General features: G+C 42.5%; 1 protein-coding gene across 4 annotated transcripts in view; it reads left to right on the forward strand.

Annotated features, from left to right (window-relative positions):
- Positions 1-19844, forward strand: part of MTM1 (myotubularin 1) — a 167465-nt gene that overhangs the window by 142164 nt on the left and 5457 nt on the right. For all 4 annotated transcript variants that reach the window (XM_073599275.1, XM_073599276.1, XM_073599277.1 and 1 more), the window contains 4 exons: positions 13545-13751; positions 15921-16013; positions 18089-18202; positions 18297-18473. In XM_073599275.1, the coding sequence (XP_073455376.1) occupies positions 13545-13751; positions 15921-16013; positions 18089-18202; positions 18297-18473 (591 nt within the window). The remainder of the gene's footprint in view (positions 1-13544; positions 13752-15920; positions 16014-18088; positions 18203-18296; positions 18474-19844) is intronic.

The following is a 19844-nucleotide window of genomic DNA, read 5'->3' on the forward strand; positions in this document are numbered from 1 at the left end:
AAGTAATGGCGCGGGCAACCTCGTCTTCCGAAATCGGGGCCTCAAGGTCCTCTATCGTCTCGCCATCTAGAGTGGGTAATGCAGTTTGCTCGATGTATAAGGCTTGTGTTTCCGCTGTAGTGAGGGGAGGATCAGTGGAGCTCGCTGCAGGTATATTATATAGGGATTGATAAAAGTCCCGGAACACCTGTCCCATCTCGGAAGGTGATGAGACAGTTTTCCCAGAGCTGTCCCGTATATGAGGTATAAAGGAGTTAGGTTGTTTGGTGTGGAGGGTGCGAGCCAGGGATCTACCACATTTATCTCTAAATTTATATTGATGAAAAGCTAGTTTGTTCGCAAACGTGCGGGCTGATGCCTCATATAACTCTCTAAGCTGGGTGCGAGCAGAAGAAACCTCCGTAAGCAGTTCAACCGTCGGGGAGCGTTTATGAGTAGTTTCTAGTGTCCTTAGCTTATGTACTGCCGTAACTATCGCAGTTGAACGTTCTTTTTTCATGCGAGCACCCATCTGAATAAACCTACCCCGTAATACCGCCTTCAATGCTTCCCATTTCATGGGTGGTGAGGTGTCATCAGATGTGTGATCTGTGAAAAAGTTTGATATCGTCTCTGCTATCTGTGTTTCAAACCCTGGTTCAGTCAAGAGAGAGTCATTTAACCTCCATGTCCATTCTTTTATTGGTGTAGAGGGGATTGTAAGCGTCAGGAATATGGGTGAGTGGTCGGACCAAACCATAGGGTCTATTTCACAATTGGGGGACCAATCTAAGCAGCCGTGCTCGACTAAAAAATAATCTATACGACTGTATGATTGGTGGATGTTGGAGAAGTGTGTGTAGTTTCGTGAGTCCGGGTACAGTATTCGCCATACGTCTATGAGATGCATATTGTAGATGGTACGTTTTAGGGCCCGTATTTTTGGAAAGGATATAGACGAACGGGATGTCGATGAATCCAAAAGTGGATCCAGGGGAGTATTGAAGTCCCCTCCGAGTATGAGCTTGCCCTCCGTGAAACCCGCCAAAATCTTTAGGTATTGCAAGGCTGATGGGACTTGGTGTGTGTTAGGCAAGTATACGTTGGCAATTGTAAATTTAGTCCCCCATAATAAAATTTTTACAAAGACATACCTGCCTTGGGGGTCCGTCACCTGATCAAGCAGCTCAATAGGGAGTGTTTTATGAAACGCAATAGATACTCCTTTAGATTTTTGTGTCGGGTTGGTACTGTGTATCCATCTATTGAAATATCTATTGGAGCAGGAAGGAGTGGAGTCAGAATGGAAGTGGGTCTCCTGCAGCAAGAGTATGCTGACCTGTCTTTTGTGCATCTGATATAGAATTTGCCCACGTTTCGACGCTATGTTAAGTCCGTTTACATTATACGAACAAAGTTTCAGGTGTGGGCGCAAAGTCACCGTGTGAGCCATGCTGGAGTGCCAAAAGCTGTAAAAGGGAGAAAGTATTAAGATATGGAGGAAAGGTATAGGGAGCAGGAAAGAAAAAGAAAGAAGAGATGAAGAAAAAGATAAACAGACAAAGGAGGGGAAGAGAGGGAGGGGAGGAAGAAAAATGAAAGGAGCGTGAGGATAATGGAAGAAATACGATATAAATGAAAAGACACCTAAAAAGATGTGTCTGGAAAACTAATGTGTCCGCGAACGCAGAACACTGTGTGAAAATTCACGTTTTAGGCACAAACCGTGCCTGTCCTATTGTGGGGGAAAAGTCGAGATGAATGGGTCTGAGCCGTGTTCCCGACAGCATATCAGGCATGCAAGTAGTATGTGTGGCACACTTGATATTTAAAACGAGTGTGGGGCATAAGGCAGCTTAACCACAACAAATGATAACAATCAACCAAGTGTGTGCATTGGATTTAAATAAGTAACCCTGAGGTATATATAAAACTATTGCATTGTCTCATGTATATAAAGAAAGTTATTGCGCCAAGACAATTGGGTGGGTATATGGAGGGCAGGGAGAGTGGGGGATCCCTCCATGGGGGCAATCCTCTGCTCCATGTGTAACGTCCTTTAAACCCTATATTCTCTGTAGCAGAGACCGAGTAAAACCGGGTACCAAACCCCCCTCCGAGGAAGGTATCCCCCCACTCCCGCTACACCTCCCCCACTGCATATATCATCATGGGAAGGTGAGAGGAATCAATCTGAGACAATGCAAAACATCTTTAGAAAAACGTCAGATAAAAAGGAAAAAAGAAAAACACAAAAACATAGCATTGGTAGACATTCGCATTACCTGACGCTCTTCATAATGAGAGGCATAAGATTGACTCCAATCTATGTTCTCACCCGAACCCCAGCCAAATTGTAAATTGGCAAAGAGCAGGGAAAGAACCAGTGGAGACAAAACAAGCCATCAGTCTCTAATTAACTGTTGAGTTAATCTTCTGGGGAAGTAGGTCTTCTTATCCCTGGGCCAGAGGAAACTGATCTGGACCTAGGACGTCTGCGGCGCTGTGGAAGTGGACCAAGTCCCACCTGGCCTGATCTATCCTCTGGAGGGTCTAACCAGTTCAAAACTTCCACTGGATCTTGTTCGATAAAGAGGAAAAAGTCGGGCAGTTGGTCTGGATCAGAGAGCGTAAACCTGTTGCCGCCCCGTGTCACCTTGATGCTGAAGGGGTGACCCCATGTATAGGTAGCTCCAGCTTGCCGTATAAGGTCAAGTAGAGGGCGCACCACTCTACGCATATACAGCGTATTGCGAGATAAGTCAGGGTATAGGTGAATAGGGGCACCAAAGAAGTCAACAGGACCCAAGTTCCATGCCTTTCGCATGATCTCTTCTTTTAAAGTGTAATAGTGGACCCGACATAGAACATCGCGGGGGCGACCATCTCGGGCCCCCCCTGGTCCTCCTACTCTGTGAACACGATCCAGTTCAATTGGTGATGTTGCCTCTCTTCCCAGTGCTTTATTGAGGATAGTTATGACAGTGGGTTTCAATTCTGCTCCAGATGTTGCCTCCGGTATGCCTTGCAGTCTAATGTTATTTCTGCGACTGCGATTTTCGCTGTCTTCTATGCGGAGTTGCTGGTGACGTATGCGCCTAAGATGTGTCGCGGATGAGGATTCAAGGGCTGTTATACGTGCCTCGTGGTCATCCTGAGCCGTGGTTAAGACCGATACTGCTTCCTCGTTAGCTGTGACTTGTTGCCTCAGGGCGTTCAGCTCCACGTGGAGGGAATCTTCCATTTTGCTTGCCCAGGATTCGAAATCCATTCTGAAGGCAGAGAGGAGGGCAGCAGCTTCCGATCTAATGGGTTCTCCTGATAGGGGATGCGTAGCAGACTGGGATTCCCCGGTGCCTGTGTCGGACGATGAGACTGACCTTGTGGAGGAGGCTGAGGGCTCTCCCGTAGAATTCTGAAGTCTCTCATTATTGTCCTCTGCCGTGTGAGCTGCTGCTGAGGCGGGAGGCTTGGTCTTCCCCGGGTTGCGGCCGGGTGCCATCTTGTCTTTGGGAGTTCGGGGATCAATCGGCGTAGTTCTAAGTAGATACCTCTGTATGGTGCCTTGTTGGGGGTCGGTAAGCTCCGTGGAGTGTGAGCTAGCTGCCGCCATGTATTATGTGGGTGTGCTATGCTATGTAAATAGCCTGTAGCTGTCGGGATAGCACGGGACTCAGGGGTGCGGGTCTTCAGCCATCCATAGTTATTCTCTCTCCATCAAAACCTATCTTCCACGGAGATGAGGGGGACTGGGGAGGGTGACCAGGCCTGCGGGAGCAGCGGTGTCACCCTATTAACATGGGCGCAAGACTGGGACACCGTATGGGTTCAAGGGGGAGAGCACCGTCCAGCCAGGGCACAGTTTCTGATAGTGCGGGCCCGTCTTGTAAGCTAGGCCGCAAGATGGTAAGATGGCGGCCGTCACTGGAAGTCTCTAGTGTTACCGGGGTCAGCGATGGGTCTGAGCTGGCTATAAACTTGTCAGATATGCCCAGGGGGGGCCACTTTAAGTGAGGGTGAATTATATGACCCCCTTACCTCCGGTCGTGGCGCCAAGATGCGGTGATGCTGGGGGCCTCACAGGCCTCGGGCCTGCCGCAAGCATCCAGTGCCTGCTTTCTCTGCCTTGTCTGGTGTCCCCTCCGCTCCGGATACAGCCCTCCCGGCCCCAGGGCCCCCAATCGCCCTCCACGGCACCCGAGACCGGGGATTCTGTGTGTCTCGTAGGCCGCAAGATGGCGGCCGGCTTCTGTGGAGTGAGGCCGGCCGCGGCCCGAAAACAAGCAATCCGTCAGCCAATCTACTTAAATATTCTCAGGGAAGGACTCCTCCAGTGCCCAGTGGCTACCAGGTAGGCTTTGGGGCAGCTTTTGATGTCTGTGGAGGCCGGATGGCTGTAGATTGTAGAAGGCCGGCCGCGGCCTGAAAACAAAGTAGTCCGCCGGCTAATCTGCTCCAATGTCCTCAGTAAAAGGCTCTCCTAGTGCCCAGTGGTTATTAGATAGGCTTTGGGGCAGCTTTTGATGTCTGTGGAGGCCGGATGGCTGTAGATTGTAGAAGGCCGGCCGCGGCCTGAAAACAAAGTAGTCCGCCGGCTAATCTGCTCCAATGTCCTCAGTAAAAGGCTCTCCTAGTGCCCAGTGGTTATTAGATAGGCTTTGGGGCAGTTTTTGATGTTTGTGGATGCCGGATGGCAGTGGATTGCAGAGGGCTAGACAGAGCTCCTCTGCAGTGCGTCCATTCACCTCGCCATTCGGACACGCCCCCCCCTGACTGTTTTTTTGTATTGCCTGAGGGACCTAAAAGAGGACAGCCGGCAACAAGTTCAACTATATCCAGGTGGATTTGCCAGACTATTGTCCAGGCGTATGGATTAAAGGGCAGGGTTCCACCCCAGGATTTAAGAGCACACTCCACTAGAAGGGTTAGTGCATCATGGGCAGTACGCCAGCAGGTGTCTATGGCTCAGGTTTGCAAAAGGCCGTTTGGTCTTCAGTTCATACATTCACCAGCTCTTACCAGGTGGATGTGAGATCTCAGAATGAGACTGTTTTTGGCCGCAGCGTGCTGCAGGCTGCTTTATAATCTCAGATCCATTGGGTCTAGGGATGATGTGCCCCCCCCCCCACCCCCCCTCAGATGCATTGCTTTAGGACATCCCACATAGTCATTATTATGGTGCTCTGTGTCCCATGATGTACGATAAAAAAAAATTGATTTTTAAAACAGCTTACCTGTAAAATCCTTTTCTTGGAGTACATCACGGGACACAGAGGTCCCTCCCCTCTTTTTCTGGGATCGTCATTGCTTGCTACAAAACTGAGGCACTTCCTGTGTTATAAGGGAGGAACCGTCTTACTATTGGTTGCCAGTGTCCAATCACCTAAAGGTAAGCGTATAACCCACATAATCATTATTATGGTGCTCTGTGTCCCGTGATGTACTCCAAGAAAAGGATTTTACAGGTAAGCTGTTTTAAAAATCCATTTTTTCTCACTTGCGATATAAGCGAAAAAAGAGCGAAAATTTTGAAAATTAAACACTTTTTTTAGCTTCTATTGTAAAATTTTGCAAATAAGTAATTTTTCTTCATAAATTTGAGCCAAAATTTATACTGCTACATATCTTTGGTAAAAAATAACCCAAATTAGTGGATATTATTTAGTCTGTGTGAAAGTTATAGAGTCTACAAGTTAGGGTGCAAATCACTGAAAATAGATCACATCTGATCACACCTGATGTACTGAAGGCCTATCTCATTTCTTGAGACACTAACGATCAAGGAAAGTACAAATACCCCCCAAATGACCCCTTTTTGGAAAGTAGACATTCCAAGGTACTTAGTAAGGGGCATGGTGAGTTTTTTGAAGTTGTAATTTTTTCCCACAATTCTTGGGAAAATGATGACTTTTTTTTTTTTTTACACAAACTTATTGTAATGACAGGTTATTTCTTGAACACAGCATGCATATACTTGCAACTACACCCAAAAATACATTCTGCTACTCCTCCTGAGTATGGCGATAACACATGTGTGAGACTTTTACACAGCCTGGCCACATACAGAGGCCTAACATCCAAGTAGCACCTCCAGGCATTCTAGGAGCAAAATTACACATATAATTTCATGACGACCTATCTCCCTTTTGAAGGCCCTGGAGCACCAGGACAATGGAAACGCCCACAAAATAACCTCATTTTGGAAAGCAAACACCCCAACGTATAATCTATGAGGCATAGTGAGTCTTTTGAATGGTTCATTTTTTTTCCCAGAAGTTTTCGGAAAACGTGGGGAAAAAATGAAACCGCTTTTTTTTTTTACACAAAGTTGTCGATTTATAAGCTATTTTTAACACATAGCACAAAATACATTCTGCTACTCCTCCTGAGTTTAACGATACCACATGTGTGACACTTTTACACAGCCTGGCCACATACAGAGGCCCAACATCCATAAAGCACCTCCAGTCGTTCTAGGAGCATAAATTACACACATAATTTCATGACTACCGATCATATTTTTGAAGGCCCTTCATATTTCTAATACATAACTTGTACATACCAAATAACAAAAGATTACCTGTGGTTTTAGTAGTGTAGTGGTCCACAGAGGGGAGCATCGGTCCAGGCAGCAGGCAGGGATGTGGTCAGCGACAGCAAAAGCAATCGTCCAGGCAGCAATACTGTCCATAGTTAGTTCAGGCAGAGATACTGTCAGCACAGCCAAAGCATTGGTCCAGGTAGCAGGCAGAGATGTCCAGGCAAAAATACTGTCTGTAGTCAGTAGAGGCAGCAGGCCGAGATATGGTCAACACAGCCAAAGTATTCGTCCAGGCAGCAGAACTAAACAGTCCATAAAGTCCTGGGAGATTACAGGCAGCTAAATGGTCAGCACAGCCAAAGTATTGGTCCAGGCAGCAGGAAGGACCATCAAGCTTAGGGACAGGGGGACAGGGGTAGAGGCTTCTCCCACCCAAATCTCTTTGAAGCCTCCGAGCAACCAGACCCTGTTCTGGGAACACAGAAAACCAAAAACTGATTTTCTCTACTCAGAACGCTATTCTGAAGCCCCTCACATATGTGAGACCCCTGTGTACTGAAGTAGAAGGGCAAAAGATCAGTCCAAGTGGCAGGCAAAAACATGGTCGATTTAACAGGCCGAGGTCGTGCACGTGTAAGTCAGAAACGTGGTTAAAACGGCAGGCAAAGGCATTGTCGGTAAACAGGCTGAGGTCGGTGCACATGGAAGTCAGAAACGTGGTTAAAACGGCAGGCAAAGACATTGTCGGTAAACAGGCCAGGGTCAGTTAACATGGAAGGTAGAAACATGGTGGCCTGGGATACCCTAATTTTACTAACTACTACAGAGCAGCACATTTGGCCAGTCTGTCCAAATACCATGCAAAACAGGAAATCCCATTATGGGTATTTATAGAGGCTTCAGAAAATGACCCTCTATTAATATCAAATTTATTATGGCTTGATCCTAAAGACCGCTTTAAAATTCATAATCCCATAACTAAACACTTCTTATCTCTCTGGGATAAACTAAAAACCAAATATCAGTTACAATCTCCACACAATCCTCTCCTTTCTTTTATCAGAAATCCGGCCTTTTATCCGGCATGGATCTACCCAAATTCTTTTAAAGCTTGGACAACATCAGGCATTCAGACACTAAATGACTTCATAGCATCTAAATCATTCCTTTCATTCCCATCGCTTAGAGAAAAATATGATCTACCAAACTCTGAGATATTTAGATATCTCCAAATCAAAAATTTCTATACACCATTCCTAAAGGGGGATACACCATTATCCCAATTATCCATTTTTGAATCAATCTGTACAAAAGATCCATTTGCTAAAGGTACAATTTCATCACTTTATAATCAATTATATGGAGTAGCAAATCTTAATAGACCCTCTTACGTTCAGAGGTGGGAGGAGGACCTGGGACGAACTTTAGAAGACATGGACTGGTCTAACATATGGCTCACATCTAAGTCATCTTCACCCAACATCTTAGCACTGGAGACAAATTATAAAGTCCTAACTCGCTGGTACCTTGTACCCGCTAGAGTGGCAAAATATTCACCTAATACCTCAGCTCTTTGTTTTCGAGGATGCCCAGAAATAGGCACATATTTACACATATGGTGGACATGCCCAGTAATCCAAACCTTCTGGAAGGAAGTCTTCGTGATTGCATCTAAAATATTTAAAAAAATAATACAACCAGATCCATATATAACTTTACTTAATCTAAAACCGGAATGGTTAACACTCTCTCAATTCAAACTTATGATCCAACTAATAACGGCTGCAAAACAAACAGTGGCCAAGGCATGGAAATCTCCTACATTGGTACTAGCAGAAACAATTCACAGAATGAATAATACAATGTCCCATGCTAAGATGGTAGCCATCGATCAAAATCAAATTCCAAAATTTGAAAAACTTTGGCATCCTTGGATAAAACAACAGTTCCTGTCAAACTTCAATGACTTTGTCCTGTTGCCATGGTAACAGATTAAATGACTTACAGAGACACCCATTCTAAGGCTTCAAAGAGAACTAAAAAGAATAATAAACTGACGAGCGGGACAACCTTGTGGACCATACCTCTACCTTTCAACCCTTTTTCTTCTTTCTCTTTCCTTTTCTCCACCTTACGATTAAAGCTCATTATCAGAATTTATTTGACCTATATACACTCTACTTGTAAACAATATGTATAGTAGGTATAAATCATTTAAATACCTACAAAAGTAACTAAGGAAATGATATATTTCTTTAATTTAGGTTTACGTGAACCCAATGTTTAATATTTGAAATTTCATGATATTTACCTATATAAACCCTACTGTAAAACAATGAGCTTACTTTATAGATCCTTGTAAACTTACTTTATGTATCTTTATAACATTGTATACTCAATAAACTTCTTTTGACAAGGAAACATGGTGGCAAGCAAATGATGCACACAGGTAATTGAAATGGGGAAATGGCAGTCTTTTACTAATAAGGGGAACTAATATCTGATGGATGTGTGATAATTTTTGAAGCAATCACCGATACACAGGCCAGGTTGGGAGGGACATTGGGGACAATAATAACTTGTATCTCTTCTAGCTTCTCCACTTGAGCATACACGACATCTCTTTTGGCATCTTCTTCCAGATTCTGCGGGGGGGAATGTTATAGGGAAAATGTTGCTCATGAAGTCGACTTACACTATCAAAGCGAATGCTTCCTGGGGTGGGTCCTTGCTGGTAAATAAGGACAGTGACAATGTTTTCAATATATTTGAGGTAGGTGATGGGTTGGTTTTCGGGTGATTTTTGATAGCAGACAAATGAATTGAACATGGCCATATGAAACAGTTGAAATGCAACTTTTTTATACCAATATTTGGACTTGCGGTTGACAAATATGGTTGCAGCATCTGATCATTTAAATCCACCCCCCCCCCCCCCATATACAGACTGTAGTCATGGACACATTCAGGCTTTACTATGGGGCCACGTTTTCTCTGAACCTCCACCAAGGTGTCATTGTGAATGGTAGTCATCTTGTGAACATCCTTCTTGTCCCGCCACTTCATGGCCAACACCTCCTCATTCCTCATGATTGCGGCTTCCCCCTTTTGTAGCCCTTTTGATAGTAAATTCTGTGGGAAGCTCTTCCTATTTTTTCAGAAGGTACCGCAGGCCAGGTTTTTTTCACAATACAGGTGACGGAAAAGGGGCAAGCTGCTGTAGTAATTATCTACATATAAGTGGTAACCTTTTTTGAACAGGGGGTATGCAAGGTCCCACACAATTTTACCACTGGTTCCTATGTATGTGGGGCACTCACGGGGCTGGAGCTGGGAGTCTTTTCCCTCATAAATACGAAATGAGTACACGTAACCAGTGGCTCAGTCACATAATTTGTTAAATTTCACCCCGTACCTGGCTCTCTTACTTGGGATATACTGCTTGATATTCAGCCGGCCAGTAAAGTGAATAAGGGATTCGTCTACACAAATATTTTGGTCAGGGATAAAGACTTCAGAAAATCGTTAGGTAAAAGAATTTATTAGGGGGCGAAGCTTATATAATTTGTCGTGGTTGGGATGATCTTGGGAAGGGCACTACGAATTGTCATTGAAATGTAGGAAACGCATTATCATATCGTACCGTGTCCTGGACATAACAGAAGAATATAGGGGCATGTTGTGGATGGGGTCGGTGGACCAGTGGGCATGCAGTTTGTTTTTCTTTGTAAGCCCCATATTAAAAGTAAGGCCCAAGAACAATTTGAATTTGTCTAGTGTGAGACGTCGCCAATGGAACATACGGGCGTAGGACGAACTGGGGTTTTCAGCAATAAATTGCTCTGCATAGAGATTTGTTTGGTCCACCATGTACTGCAACAAATCTTCTGGGAAAAACAAATGGAAATAGTCCAAATATGAAAAATTTGAAGTGTTGGGCTGCACACCTGGCTGTGCAGTGAAAGGGGGGATTGTAGCGGATCCTGAGTTGGCAGGCAACCAAAAGGGGTTTGCCTGGGCATCGGGAAGGTGGGACTGGGCCCGGATTCTTTGGGCTGTATGTGCAATTCCAGTACTTGTACTGGGCTCCTCTTCCTGGGGTCTGGCGCTGCTGGTGGTAGGCAGGTTTTCTGATCTAGGTCCTGATCTTCTTACTCTTTTAGGAGGGGTGGTTTCCTCTGCTGACTCGGACTCCGATCCGCTACCCTCCACTGGCTCGTATTCCGAACCAGAATCGGATAATGAGAGCTCCCCGCTGCTCTCATCATCCGACATGGTAAGGATGTTATATGCCTCCTGAGGTGTGTAAACTCTTTGGGACATGATGGTGGTACTTTTGGCGGGCCTGTGTGACGGAACTGGTGGTGCTACTGACAGCTCACTGATGGTGGGCTTGTGTGATGGTACTGACAGGTTACTGATGGCCTGTGTGACGGTACTTATGGCGGGATTGTGTGACGGTAGTGATGGCGGGCCTGTGTGACAGATGGGCTATGACAGATGGGCTGTCAGATCCAGATGTTACCGATGGCGGTACTAATAGCGGTACCGTTAGTGGTACTGATGGCGGCCTGTGTGACAGATGGGCTGTCAGATCAGGATGGTACCGATGGGGGTGCTGATGGCGGTACCGATGACGGGCTGCGACAGGTTCTGTTGGGGCTGCGACAGGTTCTGTTGGGGCTGCGACAGGTTCTGTTGGGGCTGCGACATGTTCTGATGGGGCTGCGACAGGTTCTGATGGGGCTGCGACAGGTTCTGATGGGGCTGCGACAGGTTCTGTTTATTGATGAGGGGGGGTTCGTGTTGTGCAGACAGTAGATGTAAAAATAAAGATGTTTTACTCACTGATCAGATCTCTCTCTCGCTGTGTCCGAGGGACACTCGCCTTCTCCGATCGGCGCGCTGCACGCCCCCGGCAGCACGCGTGCCCCTGATTTGTTAGGACAGGTGATCGGTGGTTATTGGACACAGCCGATCACATGGTAAACAGCCAATTTAATTGGCTGTTTACCCTGATCGGGGATGCGCTGTGTCCGAGGGACAAGCGTCACCCCCGATCGCCGTGGTGCGCTCCCCTGGGGGTGCGCAATAGCGGATAATCCTGATCACATCATATGATGTCCGATCAGGATTATCAAACCACTTTGCCGCCGTTATTGTGTAATAGGGCGGGCGGCGAGTGGTTAAAGACTTTATTTGCTATTGCTGGGTCTGCTGTACAACCGACAATGGAGGCTATCGGTATCTGTCAGTCTTTAAAGGACCAGGTGAAGCGGGTAACTAAGACTGTTTCCAATCAAGGGGTACCTGCGGAGCATTTGGCAGAATTACCTCGGGCATTATGTTTCGCAGTAGATGCCCTTAAGGACTCCATACAACAGACGTCCCGGTTGGCCCTGCTGTCAGTACATATGCGCAGGATTCTTTGGTCAAAAAGCTGGGACATAAAAAGTAAGACATAAAGTCACACTCACTGAGGACGAGGTGACAGACATGGGCAGACCATATCCTTTTCGGGAAAGGGAGAAACCACCAAGGCTGACTTCAACGCCATTTTCGTTTGTTTGAAATGGATGGATCTTCAATGATGTGTGAATCTATGTCTTACTAGGCTCCTATAACATGAAGTCTAGTTATCTGGTAAGGGCACATCTTTTATTTTCACAGTGGAAGGTGCACTTTGGGTGTTTCTGTCATCCATCACCCCAAGAGACACGATTTCAAGGATTTCTTTGTGTTTGGACACTTTATGGACTAATCACCATTATTTAGTTATTACATTGTTCACAAGTTATTAGCGTGGCAATCTTTTTTGTTTTTTTTTAAAGATGTAGATCTACACTTCTTCCTCTGCTTGGTAGCCTGCCCACCACTGCATGGTTATTATTACAAAATTTTCCCTGTGTACCACTCCACTTGTTTTGCCTTCTCTTCATTTAAGTCAGAAGAAGGCCCATCAACTGGTTGACAGGCGGCAGACAGGCTTTCCATTCCTATGATTAGGGTCCAGGTCACACATGCATAGGGGGGCTCACTGGCTGATTGGGAAGATTTTGGAAGAAAAGAACAATCCACACAGCAAAGATCTCTGAATGGAGGTTTGCTTGGTGTACACGATTTAAAAAATGCTCAGTGCAGGGAGTGGGGCCCACTAAGATAAAGCACACTAAGTATTCTGCTTTACTTTTCTTCCCCTTTTCATTCTATCTTAATTTTGTTGTCTGTGAGCAAAGCCCCTTTACTTCCAGACTTGGCATTAGGGCAAGTAGTAATAGGGCCAATAATGTAATCCTGGAATTTTCTTTTTTGTTTACAAACTTTTTTATTTGGTACAAAGAAATAGTACAAAAAGCTTATTGACATATGCCATAAAATGTACAATCCAAAGTAATTTCTACAAAAAGGAATAACAATATATATTAAGCGGTTCTTGAATGGAGTATAAATTTATATATAAATATAGCAATTCCTATTATACATTAAACTCTATATTCATATAATACTCCTCAGTGAACTTCAGTATTTAGTAGAATTATTCAGGGTTAAAGAAGAGATTAGCATGGTTAAACCATGGGTCCCATTTCTTTGTGTAGAATTGGTTAGTGTTTTGTAGTGTGTGGAATATATTTTCCATTAAATTAATATTGTTAATTCTGGTTTTCAAATGTGAAAGAGTAATCCTGGAATTATCAATATATAAACAGCTTACGTTTTTGTGTTTTTTTTTTTTTTTTTACCCTTTTTTTCTCACTAAAACAAATACATAATTTGTTCCTTTAAGGTATGTGTTTTTAATTAGTATCTTACAATGTACCTGCTTTTGTTGGTGTGCTGCTATATAAAGAGATAATGACATTCTAGACACCTTTACTCTGCTCGGTGTAAACCCACCAGCACAATTATGTGACTAGTAATAGTATTGACTTTTTCAAGTTGCTACTTGAAAATTAGCTTATAAATTTATGTTTCATTTTGGCTCTTGTGACCTTTTTTTTTTTTTTTCTTTTTTTCTTTTCTTTAGTTGGTTTTAACAGGAGCCATTCAGGTTGCAGATAAAGTGGCTTCTGGAAAGAGCTCTGTGGTTGTGCATTGCAGTGATGGCTGGGACAGGACAGCCCAGCTCACTTCTCTGGCCATGCTGATGCTGGACAGCTATTACAGAACCATAGTTGGCTTTGAAGTGTTACTACAAAAGGAGTGGATTAGCTTTGGACACAAGTTCTCATCGGTAAGTATCTTAAAGGAAGGATGGTGGTTGCTTGGTTTACAAGCTACCTCCCTGCCATGACTGTATTCAGAGGTTGCTAACTTTTTGTTATCTGGTTAAAGAATTTTAAATACCGTGTTTATAGGTGTATAACACACACCCCAATTTTAGAAGGGAAGTTTAAGGAAAAAACTTACATTTTAAATAAAGAACTTTGAAGCCAAATTAGGGTCCCAGCTCATCAATGCACCCTGCTCAGTGCCCATCTGTAGCTTCTAAATTGCCCATCAATGCACCCTGCTCAGTGCCCATCTGCAGCCATTAAATTGACCAACAATGCAGCCTGTTCAGTGCCCATCTGCAGCCTCACCTTTTCCCATCATTGCAGCTTCGCCAGTGTTGGATTATCCCTGCTGTCTCCGAGGGAAGAGGAGGAGTGATCGCAGCTGAATTACACAGAGCTGCGATCTCCTGTGTACCCAGCGCTCCGTCACTCACAGCCATGCCTCCTGGCCCTGCTCATACGATAGACAGAACAGTGGCCCAATGCAGAGCCAGGAGGCGTGGTGCTGAGTGACAGAGCGCTGGTTACACAGGAGATTGCGGCTCTATGTAATTCAATAGCGCTCACTCCTCTTCCCTCAGAGACAGCAGGGATCGGTGTATAACACACCCATAAATTTCTCCCTGATTTTAAGGGGAAAAAGGTGCTTGTTGCACGCCGATAAATACGGTATTTAAGTAAAGGAGACAACAAATTGTCTGATTTATATGCATAGCCGATAGGCTGTGCACAAATAACAACCTAAACGGAAAAAGATGATGGTTGCCTGTTACTGCAAAGAACCTTAAAACTGCCTATAACATCTGTATAATAATCTCCTCCTAGACTTCTGCCACGTCATTTGAGTAGTTTACCTTACAGATAGGTTAAAACTGTAGAAGCTTGTTCACACCATATTTGTCAAGATCCGTTAATATGCGTGGATCAACTCAATCCCATTGCAAGGTCATAAAGAAAACAATTGCTCTTTTCACATCATACCCCTGTGCTGAGTTGCACAAAAATATGCCTTGTCCTCATTATTGATAGTTAATTTATAATAAATAAAATGTCACTCCAAGGGAGCAATTTTAGCCATTTTACATCTATTTTCTTTTTTTACTTCAATCCTGGGTGACCCAGTGTGCAGTTGGGTCTGTTTTTAAATGGTTTTTATTTTGGTGTGTTAAGATATACACTAATTTCAGACACATTTTTCTAGCATAATAAAGATTTTCTTTTGATAATTTTGACTTTTTTTTTTTTTTCATGATGGATTTTGGTTTTTAGTCCACTTGGTGTCAATATGCCCCTTTTCTTCACATAACTACTTTTTAAAGGCGAGACTGCATAGTAACATTAATATTTGTATATCTATGCAGTGTTTCGGGTAGACAAAGAACATTTGTAGTTCCCTTACAAAATAAATACAAAAAATAGTGAGTCTTTATATTTACACAGCATAGCACATGCCACCACAGTATGTCGCAATGCGCTGCGGAGCAGAAACCTACAAAAAAGGGTTACGTGTGATGCAGGGTAACATCGCACCACCCCTCGTTGCCTCTTCACAGCATACAATACTGCTGATGAATTTTAGCATGTGGGTTAATGTGAATACACCCCAAGTTATGTATTTTGGTGCTGCCATGTATTACCCCACTTCTTTAAGCACAGACCAGATTTGTTTTATGCCAAATATAGCCATTTACCTATTGGTGCATTATTTGGTAAAGACTGGTTCAGAAAAAACTACATACTCACAAGTAATTAGTTTACTCATCACTTGAAAGAACCATATGGGACTCTTTAGAGGAGAGAGGAGATATGACCAATCGTCTTTAGTAAAATTTGATCAGGAAACCTCAGCTTTCCGTATGTTGAAATTATGCATATGGTTTTCAAAGGTAACTTTACTCTGGTATGCAGATTTAGCATACCACTCGACCAAATAGTCTACAAATAAAAGTTAAGGTGATGATCTTCTGTGAAAAATGCTTAAAAAAATAAAAAATATGTAATGTGTAATTAAAGACAGCTTCTTAGTTCATTCTTTTGGCTTTTTTATAAAATATTCAAAACATGTTATCCATCTGTTAAATCAATTTTGATGGTTTCACATCTGATGTTCTCTTGTTCTATTGCAGAGAATTGGACATGGTGATAAGAACCATGCTGATGCTGACAGGTCTCCTATCTTCCTCCAGTTCATAGACTGTGTGTGGCAGATGTCAAAGCAGGTAAACTGTGGGTATATAGCGAATGTTTATAAGTTTTCTACATTAGTCATCACTGAGAGTCTTTGTGCAGGCAATTGCATACTGCCTCCTACAGGAGGTTAGGACACTGGCAAACAAATTTTATAAGGTTGCTCCCAAATAACCTCTATTCAACCCAACATGATTTAGTTTTTTACTAGCCTTTTCTGTCTTTTGGAGGTCTTTCTCCTTTTGCACGATGTTACATGCTACACCTGTATTTGGGATGGTAACATGGGGTCACATTTTTCTCCTCCCACCCTGAAACTCCTTCCCCCACCAGTGCAGTCACATGTAAAATCGGCACAGGTATACAGGACTTCACCCACACAGCTGCTCTTGTGGACCTATTGGGGTCAATTTACTAAAATTGGACAGTGCAAAATCTTAATTGAACAAGCTGAAGGTAGAAGCTGATTGGCTGTCATGCACATCTGCACCCGATTTTACATTCTCCCGTTTTAGTAAATCAACCCCTTTTTGTCCATGGTCACCACAGGGGCCTGTCCTGGGGAATTTCCTAAAGGATGAGAAGTAAACTCCTAGTATGATTCCTTTGAGTGATAATACGTGTCTCGTATCCGTGCTGTAATCTGGGGAACTTGCTGCACAGATCTTTAGTTCTGATCATTATCCCGTATGTGTGTGTGTGGAAACCCAACACAGCAAATAGTTGTGCTTAAATTCTGCTCCTGTTCCCTTTGTTTTATGACCTTGTTCACACAGATTTTAGCTTGTATAACACCAGTGTGTACAGCAGGCATTTGCAAAGTATTTGTAAAGATTCAGGCAGTCTTCAGGCTGCTTTGTTGTAGCACAATTTACCTCCAGTTTGGGTATATTAAATTCAAAGCATAATGGGAGTTCTGTCACTTGAAACAAGCTGCTAGAAAGCTTCAGCACTACATTAAACTTCAATACTAGGCACTTTTACCCCCTTCCTGCCCAGGCCAATTTTCAGCTTTCATTGTGGTCACATTTTGAATGACAATTGCGCAGTCTTGCAGCATTGTACCCAAACTAAATTTTTATCATTTTGTTCACACAAATAGAGCTTTCTTTTGGTGATATTTCATTACCACTGGGTTTTTTTTATTTTTTGCCAAATAATTGAAAAAAGACTGAAAACTTTGAAGAAAAAAAAATTTTTTTTCTTTTTGTTTCGGTTATAAAATTTTAAAAATAATCCTTCTTCATGAATTTAGACCAAAATGTATTCTGCTACATTTCTTTGGTGAAAATAACCCAAATCGGTGTATATTACTTAGTCTGTAGGAAAGTGAGTCCAAAAACGATGGTATATTTCTAAAAATTGATCAGTCCTGATGTACAGACTGCCTATGTCTTTTCTTGAGGCCCAAAAATTTCAAGACCGTACAAATATCCCCCAAATGACCCCTTTTTTTTAAATGTAGACACCCCAAGGTATTTAGTAAGAGGCGTGGCAAGTTTTTTGAAGTTGTCACTTTTTGTCATAATTTTTGAAGAGAAAAAAAAAAACCTTCTTTTTTTTTTTACATGCTGTCACCAGTGCAGTACAAGCGCCATCATATAACTGGTGTGGCAGTGATCAGGGACACTGACTGGTGACACTTTGAGCAGAGCAATATAATGTTACCATAGTCACATTGTACTACTCTGGGGACGTGATCAGTATTTTTTTTTTTTTTTTACACGTTTGCATATGCAAGCATTTTACTGAATGAAAATTTTTTTTTTTTTTTGCCACATCAGCAAGATATTTCTCTGGGAATCATGTTTCATTTTTAAAGATCAAACATTATCCCTTCACTTCTTCACATCATAGTGGCAGCTTTTATTCAAATTTTACAAAATGATTGCATCACAAAAAAAATACCCTTAGTGCGCTGAAGTGCACTCTTATTTTATTTTCGCAACCAAAAGCACCTGGAAGTCTGTTTCACTCTGGACTTCACATGAAGTTTTTTAGGAAATGGGATTTTTAAGGCTTGCTTTAAAAAAAAAAAAAAAAAAAAGTAGTATTTCCTTAGGGTGGCGTTAATCCCGGAGATAAAAACCTTTTTTTCTTCTTCCAGTTTCCAACAGCCTTTGAGTTCAATGAACACTTTTTGATCACAATTCTGGATCATCTATACAGTTGCAGATTCGGCTCATTCTTGTATAACTGTGAGTCTGTTCGGGAAAAAGAGGTAAACTGACTGACATTTGTATACAGCTAACGGCTGTATTCATCAATTGCTTATCTTTGTTGCCTGATTTTTAAGATATCATGTCTTATTTCAGAAACTAAGAGAAAGAACGCAATCTCTGTGGTCTTGGATAAACAGTGAGAAATCAAAGTATATAAATCCATTCTACACAAAGGAGTTGAATCGAGTGCTGTATCCTGTGGCCAGTATGCGCCACCTGGAGCTCTGGGTCAATTACTACATCAGGTGGAACACAAGGATAAGACAACAGGTACAATGGAAATAAAATGGATTTAAAAATATAGGATTATGGTTAGATACAGTATGGGACACAGGCTCTTTAATTATTATAACTGAATTATATGCAGCTACCTTCTGGTGATTGGACACTAACAAATAAAAAAGGCTGCAACGAAAATTTAGAAAAAATAAAATAAACACATTTTATTATGTTATAAAATTTTGCAACTAAATAATCTTTCTTCATAAATTTAGATAAAAATGTATTCTGCTACATTTCTTTGGTAAAAGAAATCCAAATCTGTGTTTATTTAGTCTGTAGGAAAGTTAGAGTCTACAAACTATGGTTTACAGTGGGGCAAAAAAGTATTGTCAGCCACCAATTGTGCAAGTTCTCCCACTTAAAAAGATGAGAGAGGCCTGTAATTGTCATCATAGGTATACCTCAACTATGAGAGACAAAATGTGGAAACAAATCCAGACAATCACATTGTCTGATTTTTGAAAGAATACTTTTTTGCCCCACTGTATATCTAAAAATTTGATCAATCCTGATGTACGGACTGCCTATCTCATTTCTTGAGGCCCAAAAAAGCCAGGACAGTACAAATATCCCCCAAATGACCCCTTTTTGGAAAGTAGACAGTCCAAGGTATTTAGCAAGAGGCATGGTGAGTTTTTTTTTTTTGAAGTTGTAACTTTTGGTCACAGTTTTTTATTCTCTTTTTTTTTTTTTTTTTTTTTTTTAACATACAATGCAGTACAGCAGCATCATATAACTGGTGTGGCGGTGATCAGGGACACTGGTGACAGTATGTAAAAGAAAAAAAAAGTTTTTTTTTTTTTCCCTTATTACATTTTTTTACAATAATTTTTCTTTAAACACACTGCGACCAGAGCAATACAGTTTAGTATGCTGGGGAAGTGATTTAGGATTATTTTTTTGTACACATTGCTTATACTAGTGAATTTCACTGTTATAAACAACCAGTTTTACTGAATGAAATTGCTTAATTCAGTGTTTAGTATAATGGTTACCTGTGATTGGCCACAGCTAATCAAATGGTACAGATGGGCTGTGATTGGCCCTCCTTTTTACCATGTGATCACTGTGACCAATCACAGAGATCAACACAATAAATGGCATGGATCAAAGCCATTCATTTTGTACAATTGTCATTTGATCTGCTGTAAATGGACACAGTGATCACATGGTACCGGCAGTGGCAGGTACAATAATCAGTCATCTGTGCACGGGTGACAGTTCATGCTGCAACCCGGCCCGTTCCTGGAGAACATCATATGACTTCCACCTGGAATGACTGTCCCACCCAGCTATCATTTTGACTGTAGGCCGGGCGGGAACTGGTTAAATTGGATGTAAACATTCACATATACCCAG

The sequence above is a fragment of the Aquarana catesbeiana genome, linkage group LG09, assembly GCF_042186555.1.
Source record: "Aquarana catesbeiana isolate 2022-GZ linkage group LG09, ASM4218655v1, whole genome shotgun sequence".
NCBI classification, from domain to species: Eukaryota; Metazoa; Chordata; class Amphibia; order Anura; family Ranidae; genus Aquarana; species Aquarana catesbeiana.